The sequence below is a fragment of the Helianthus annuus genome, chromosome 3 (genome assembly GCF_002127325.2).
Source record: "Helianthus annuus cultivar XRQ/B chromosome 3, HanXRQr2.0-SUNRISE, whole genome shotgun sequence".
In the NCBI taxonomy this organism is placed as follows: domain Eukaryota; kingdom Viridiplantae; phylum Streptophyta; class Magnoliopsida; order Asterales; family Asteraceae; genus Helianthus; species Helianthus annuus.
Genome location: NC_035435.2, coordinates 87,082,679 through 87,090,486, shown reverse-complemented (window position 1 = coordinate 87,090,486; position 7,808 = coordinate 87,082,679). Strand labels below are relative to the sequence as shown.

General features: G+C 45.4%; 1 protein-coding gene across 1 annotated transcript; it reads right to left on the bottom strand.

Moving 5' to 3' along the window:
- Positions 1-1,326: 1,326 nt before the first annotated feature.
- LOC110931437 (gibberellin-regulated protein 14-like) lies at positions 1,327-7,101 on the bottom strand. The gene is made up of 2 exons (XM_022174830.1): positions 7,057-7,101; positions 1,327-1,785 (listed from the first exon to the last, which is right to left on the bottom strand). The coding sequence occupies exons 1-2, from the start codon at positions 7,099-7,101 to the stop codon at positions 1,327-1,329; spliced, it is 504 nt and encodes a 167-aa protein (XP_022030522.1).
- Positions 7,102-7,808: the final 707 nt, after the last annotated feature.

Sequence of the window (7,808 nt, the reverse complement as noted above, 5' to 3'; positions counted from 1 at the left end):
AGAAATGTTCGATCCTCTTAAACTCTGGTTCCACCAGATATGGAACAACTCGCGACAAATCACGAAATCTCTGCACATACTCAGCCACCTTTGGACCTTCCATTTTCAAGTTCTAGAATTCAGTTTCCAACTTCTGGATTTCTGCCCGAGAACAGTAATTTTTACGCATCAGCTCCTTCAGTTCATTCAACGTCAAAGCATACGTAGCCGCCTCTCCCAATGTCTGAACCTGAAGGTTCCACCAAGACAATGCTCCATCTAGAAACAGTCCAGAAATGTATGTGACTTGATGCTCTGGTGCACATTTGCTCATTCTTAAAATAGAGTCCGTCTTTTCCACCCAACGCATGAAAGCGATGGCACCCCCAGTGCCATTGAAATTCAGGGGCTTACAGTCCAAAAACTGCTTATAGGTACAGCCTGTAACACAAGCAACATCATTCACAGAAGGCATTAGCAAAGCACACTTGGAAATGTCCAAACATATTGTAATGTGTCTTGGGTGACTAAACATTACCGTTGGGTGGGTTATTCCCTGAGGTACCTCCGCTGTGTTCGGAGCGAAGGGCCTCGTGCTGTGTGATGGCCTATGAGATGCGCTCTTGTAATTCTGCCTTTGTCGTGGGCAGAGGGTTGTTGGTATCGATATTCTTTCGCGGCGGCATTCTTCTTCTAAGAAGAAGATCGGATAGGTCAGGTCTTATTCGTCAAATAAATAGATAGTTGTCTAGCGATCGTATGTTCATATATATAAGCAATCATCATATCAAACAATCATGGAACAACACAATCATAGTATGAACATGTAATCCAACAAAGTGTTTAGTGAGAACGTGATGATTGAGCTTTCATTAATTACCAACCACAAGTTACATTGTTCACCGAGTGTATCACATCAAAAGGGGCATAGGGTCGCTCTACCTTTGTCCAATGAGTCTGTCAATATACAGAAATATCATAGTCAAAAAGCGGTCTACAAAGTCTTCACAATCTCGGCTCAATTGTAGTGCTCTCACCAAAAGTGATGCATAAGACCAAAAAGCTACTGTGCTGATGGCGGAGGAGGAGGGAAGAAAAGCAAACTGCGAACATGTGCGAGCTCCTCCTTGAGCTCATACACACGACGAAGCAAAAAGCTAATCTGCTGCTCGACAGCAAGGGAGCGGACTTCAAAACCCGAAATAGGTGCAGGAGCAGCAGGTGGATGTGCAAAGGAGATGACGATGAATGTGGAGGAACAAAAGTAGACTGATAGGGACAAGGTGAAGGACATTGAGGAGTCAGCTCAAGCTCCAGAACTCTGCGACTCAAGATCTCAAACTTCAACTACAGCGACAAAAGCAACTCATCCTGTGTGTAGCCTCCATTGTGTGAGGGATGGTAGGGGTCTGAGATTGGCATGGCATAGGGCAGAAACCATCGAAATGGCTCATCAAGCGGTGTAGATGTGAAAGGAGTGAAAGGTGTCGACTGTGGGATCGGAGGGAAAGCTGCTGAAGCAAATGGGTCAAAACTCGGGGGCTGGCCCGAAGTACCCTCCCGTGATCGGGGAGCGGGAATGTCCTGGAGGAAAACAATCGTTAGGTCAGTGTGGTGAACATCAGGTTCAACAGGGGGTAGGGAAGCAACATCAGCGGGTGGAGGTGGTGGAATGAGTGGCTCAACAAATGGAGGATCAATAGGTGTAGGTACTTGCTCTGGAACAACAGGTGCAGTATCAGGTAAACCAAACGGGACATTGTCAGGATCAGGAATCAGCTCAGGGTCAATAGGTGCAATATCAGGCTGGCCAAAAGTGTCACACCCCCAAAATCCACACGCGGAGTATCACCGCTTGGGAGCGTGACGTGACCAGGATCAAGCCATCAATCATATCAAACATAGCATTTAATAATAAAAGTAAGTAATGTAAATCATCATGACATGATTGATGTTTCAAAAACCAAACATTGTTTAAGTAGCGGAAGCATTGTTGTAAACCCAAGTTAAAATACTGAAATGTCATAAGTGTCTAACAAAGTAATACGATCCTTGTCCACAACGACCGGCTCCTCTTTGTGCAAGCTCCATGTACCTAACGATCTGCAAGGCATGTAACAGAATGATCAACAAACTAGTTGAGCGAGTTCACAGTAAGTAAGTGCGTAACAGTAAGTAAAGGGTGGCTCTACTTGGCCGATAGTAAATTATATAGGTGGGGGCTTCCCATGTTATGTGACCACTAGACTATTCGTATCAACTACTCGTATCATCCCTGTTCTTCATCCGAGAACAGTAGCGCGTATGGGGTGTACGTAGGTTTTACGTACGTATCCTTCATAACCGAGGATAGGAGACGCGGGGGTGTACGTGGGTTTCACGTACGTATCCTTTGTACCGAGGATAGAAGTAAGTAATGCGTACACGTAGGTTTTACGTGCGTGCCTGACATCCGAGGCAGTAATTTGCATATGACCACGTAGGTGTTATCCTAACCTACGGAACCGTCCTGACATCCGAGGACCATGATAGGTGATAGTCTAGGAAAAGCATTTGTACGTTCTAAGTCAATTGAAACCTTTAACCCATTCCCACGACCCGGGAATCCCATGCCTTAGTAGGAGTGTGAACTCACCTTGGTTTGCTCGGTATGCTAGGTTATGCACTCACAAGTGATTAGTTAAGTCCTATAGCGTGCAGTTATACGAAATCAGTCCAAGATCATAAAGATTCGCATGCAAGTTCATATCATATATTGTTTGGTAATTAACATCATGCATCACATAAACAGGTTGTCATATTCATAACATTCATGTTTCGCACACGTGCTTTTCACAGTTGCTGTAATATCGTTATTCATTAACATGCTCGACAAAAACATGTAAACTAACAGGAGTTGACAACCCTTAGAGTAATCATACTAACAATGTTAATACACTACGACAAAGCACCTCAAAGAAAGTCGGACAAGAGATGAAAGGAGGGGGGGGCTTCCACTTATAAGTCGGACCACCCTGACCTATTGCCAACCTCGGACACACACTCACCTAAACAAGAACTCGGAGGTTATTATCTAAAGAAACTCGGGCAACATATAACAGGAGTTAAACTTGGACGATATGCTATAAAACTCGGGCCACAACAGTTCACAAAAGTCGGACCTAGCAAATTAAAACATGAAATTCGGATACAAGCACACACATGATCAAAACTATCAATGCACATGCACTAAATACCAAAAAATGCCGCCCAAGTCTCTAGTTATTGGACCGTTAATATTGTTAGTCAAATATAGTGAGGTGAACCTTCTTTAACGTTATTGGGCCAAACCCTTAACCAATGGCCATCACTAGCCGCCCAAACCCCACATGACCCCCCTTCACCTATGATTTAGTACCTGAGCAAAATATAAAGCCGCCACCCTCCTTGATCGGTTCCTTAATATCACTGGGCCAAGCCCAAAACCAATCACCTTCAAGTGGCCGCCCACTCTACCAATAGGTTTACATTACCTTTGACTAAATTTAGTACCAATTCTTAGGATTTGTTATTTACAGGTCACCGCTTTTATTTATCATGATGTCACCCCAATATCACTTATATAATAAATTAATTTAACCGTAGCCGACAACGTCAATTATTTACACATTGCGATTGGACCAAAATAGAAATCATATGAATGATCAAGTTTACCTAACAAACATCATCATTTCAATCGACAGTTCACCATTCCCAACCTTGCCCACCGATTGACCCAGTATCTCAAATTCCCTAACATCCCATGTTTACTTTCCATATTTTCTTATGATTTCCAGCCGCCCAACCCATGTGATGTCCCTTATATTTACAAATCGCCACATATACAAACAATTAACAATTGAATCTTTGACTAACATATCCTGACAACACACATGGAAGATTTCATGCTACTGACAATTTACACATGCAATCTAAATCAAAGTAAACATCATTCATATCTAGACAAAATAACACAATCGAGTACTTACTAACCGAATACAAAGCAACTGATGAAATTCTTGAGAGAGGTGGAGGGAGTGGGGCCTGCCGTCGCCAATCACAGAGGGAATAGGGTTTGCCAGTTGTGGATCATGTATTTATCCTATGTAAGTAATAGATATGGCCGGTGACTCGGTTTGGGCTTGTGACCACACAAAAGGCCCAAAACAATAATGCTAAACACATAACATCGGCCCACAATGACTACAAAGTAACCGACCCCAATAGTTTAATTCTAATACAATGTAGACGATGTGCGGAAAACAGATCGCACGAACACAATATTAATACGATACACTATTATTTATACACATTACAACATTATGTTAAATACGCTTAATGCACACAATATATATCATATCAATCAAACACGGTTTAACATATTAGAAGGTGTATCGCTGTAAAACAAACAAGTCGCGTAAGTAAACAACTAAAACAATTCGTACGAAATTATACCGGGGATGGAAACTCGAGTTGTCACATTATCCCCAACTTAAAAGAAATTTCGTCCCGAAATTTGGTACGCACTCCCTGGGGAAGCTAGGTAAGTTGTAGTGTTCACTGGTTTTCCTGGGGTGTCACATCATCCCCCCGTTGATTTGGAATTTCGTCCCGAAATTCAGTAGTAGTAGCTTCAGCCTCAGTAGTGGTTGCATTGGTTTCGAATAACTGGGGGTACTTTTCTTTCATTTGGTCTTCGCGTTCCCAGGTGTACTCTGGGCCACGTCGGGAGTTCCAACGAACTCGTACAAGAGGGATTCTCTTGTGTTTGAGGACCTTAACATCCCGGTCCGTGATTTCAACTGGCTCCTCGACGAACTGCAACCGCTCGTCGATAGTGAGTTCCTTAAAGGAATGATGAGGGTCTCATCTGACAGGCACTTCTTCAGATTCGACACGTGAAAAACATTGTGAACTACACCGAGTTCAGCTGGTAGGTTCAGTTTGTAGGCCACTTTGCCTATTCTTTCAATGCTTTCGAACGGTCCAACATACCGTGGATTGAGTTTGCCTCGTTTACCAAATCGAACCACACCCTTCCAGGGTGAAACTTTCAATAAAACCCGGTCCCCGACCTCAAATTCCAATGGCTTTCTACGCTTGTCCGCGTAGGCTTTCTGACGGTCGCGTGCTGCCGCCATGCGTTGTCGTATCTGTGCAATCTTTTCTGTGGCGTCCACTACAATCTCTGGACCCGTAATTTGACTATCCCCCACCTCTGCCTAACAGAGAGGTGACCGGCATTTACGTCCGTACAATGCCTCGAATGGAGCGGCTTGAATGCTGGTATGGTAACTGTTATTATACGAGAACTCCACTAAAGGGAGGTGTTTTTCCCAGCCGTTGCCGAAATCGATAACACACGCTCGAAGCATGTCTTCTAGAGTTTGAATTGTGCGCTCAGACTGCCCATCCGTCTGAGGGTGATATGCTGTGCTCATGTCTAAACGAGAGCCAAACGCTTTGTGCATCGCTTGCCAGGGTTCTGACGTGAATCGTGCATCCCGATCCGAGATGATGGAGGTGGGCACCCCGTGCCTCGAAACAACTTCTTTAAGATAAATGTCCGCGAGAGTGGAGAACTTATCCGTTTCCTTTATAGCTAGGAAGTGTGCAGACTTGGTGAGTCGATCCACGATTACCCATATTGTATCGTTCCCACGCTGAGATCTAGGTAGGCCTGTAACGAAATCCATGGAAATTTCTTCCCATTTCCATTGAGGTATCTTAGGCTGTTGAAGTAGGCCTGCGGGTTTCTGATATTCAACCTCGACTCTTGCACAGGTCAAGCACTTGCCAACATAGGTGGCGATGTGGGCTTTCATACTAGGCCACCAATAAGTAGTTCTGATGTCGTGGTACATTTTGTCTGACCCTGGATGTACCGAGTAGCGAGACTTGTGTGCTTCGACCATCACAAGCTCTCGTAAACCGCCATAAAGTGGGACCCAAATACGCCCCGATACATAGTAGGCGTAAGGCTTCAGCCATGGCGTTTTCGGGTTTCAATGCTTCTATCTGAGCAGATCGTATCTGAGCAGGAAGACTGGACTGAATAGTAAGCTGTAGCGCTCGCACGCGCTTAGGTAAGGTGTCCTTTCGACTGAGGGCGTCGGCCACAACATTGGCCTTGCCTGGATGATACTTGATGGCGCATTCGTAGTCGTTCAGTAGTTCAACCCATCTCCGTTGACGCACATTCAATTCCTTCTGCTTGAAGATATGCTCGAGACTCCTGTGATCGGTGTAAATCGTGCACCTGGTACCGTACAGGTAGTGTCGCCACATCTTAAGCGCGAAAACAACAGCTCCCAGCTCTAAATCGTGCGTCGTGTAGTTCCGTTCATGAATCTTGAGTTGCCGTGAAGCGTAAGCAATAACCTTGTCGCGCTGCATTAATCACACATCCAAGACCCTGGATGGATGCGTCACAATCAACCACGAAGTCATCTGTGCCCTCTAGCAATGAGAGGATAAGTGCACTGCAAAGTCTATCCTTTAAGTGCTGGAAAGCAGTTTCCTGCGTGTTGTCCCATCGGTAGGTGACACCCTTCTGTGTCAGTAGTGTAAGCGGTTGAGCGACTTTCGAGAAATCCTTGATAAACCGTCTGTAGTAACCCGCCAAACCCAAGAATTGGTGTATTTCCGTTGGTGGACTTCACAGAGCCAGAAGTCACATTTAGAAAGCTTGGCGTACAGCTGTTCCTTTCGAAGAAGTTCCAAAGTAAGGCGAAGATGCTGCTCGTGTTCCTCCTGACTCTTGGAGTAAATCAGAATGTCGTCGATCAATACTATGACGAACTTGTCTAGGTAGGGTTTGCACACCCGGTTCATAAGGTCCATAAATACGGCAGGCGCGTTCGTTAACCCAAATGGCATGACGAGAAACTCGTAGTGACCGTAGCGAGTTCTGAATGCAGTTTTGGAGACGTCCTCATCCCGGACTCTCAACTGATGATACCCTGATCTCAAGTCTATCTTGGAATAGTAACTCGACCCTTGCAACTGGTCGAATAAGTCATCAATGCGCGGAAGAGGATAACGGTTCTTCACTGTGACCTTGTTCAGTTCACCGTAGTCAATTTCACGTCCTGAAGGTGCCATCCTTCTTTTCCACAGATAATTGGTATCCAAGAGTTCTTGTAGCTGCGTCGATAGTTCTTCCGATTCTGGTGGAGCTAAGCGATACAGTGCTCGAGCTATGGGTGCTGCTCCTGGAGCAAGCTCGATTTGAAATTCGACCCGACGATGAGGCGGTAGACTAGGTAAATCTTTAGGAAACACCTGAGGAAAGTCGTGTACAACTGGGTGGTCTTCCAACTTCTTTTCTTTGCATAGGATTTCTGCTTGCTGTTGCTGCTGGCGATTCCGATTTGCAGGCCGTGGACTCCTGAATCCTTAGCTTCATGGCCCATCTTGAGGCACCTCTGGCAACGTCCCTCGTTGCACTAACCACCGTGGTGTCTGTTGCATTAGTTACACATTGGGTGAATTCCCCGATATCCACCCTGCCCCTGACCACCAGAAGTTGGCTGACTCGGCTCTGGTGATCACTATTCTTGCGCTGCTGCTGTGCTTGAGACTGAACGGTAGCTGAACCCTTGCTGGAATACCCATCTCATTTCCGCTTGTTGTCACTAGGAGTAGCGGGAGTAGCAGGAGTGGTAGCGGTAGTAATAGCGCTGATACAACTAGGCAGCCTGTTCTGTTCCACTGCCTGATCCGTGAGGCGATGAGTAAGACGCTGAATGTCCTGGATATTGTTGAGGCTAGACCCTTGAGGTACAATTCGATACGCTTGCTTGGAGGGT

Excerpts from the sequence above, each read along its gene's own strand:
- LOC110931437 (XM_022174830.1), bottom strand. The coding sequence starts at position 7,101 with ATGGCACCTTCAGGACGTGAAATTGACTACGGTGAACTGAACAAG. Across the intron at positions 1,786-7,056 it reads ACTACGGTGAACTGAACAAG|CCTGATATTGCACCTATTGA; the intron begins GTCACAGTGAAG and ends ACTTTTGGCCAG.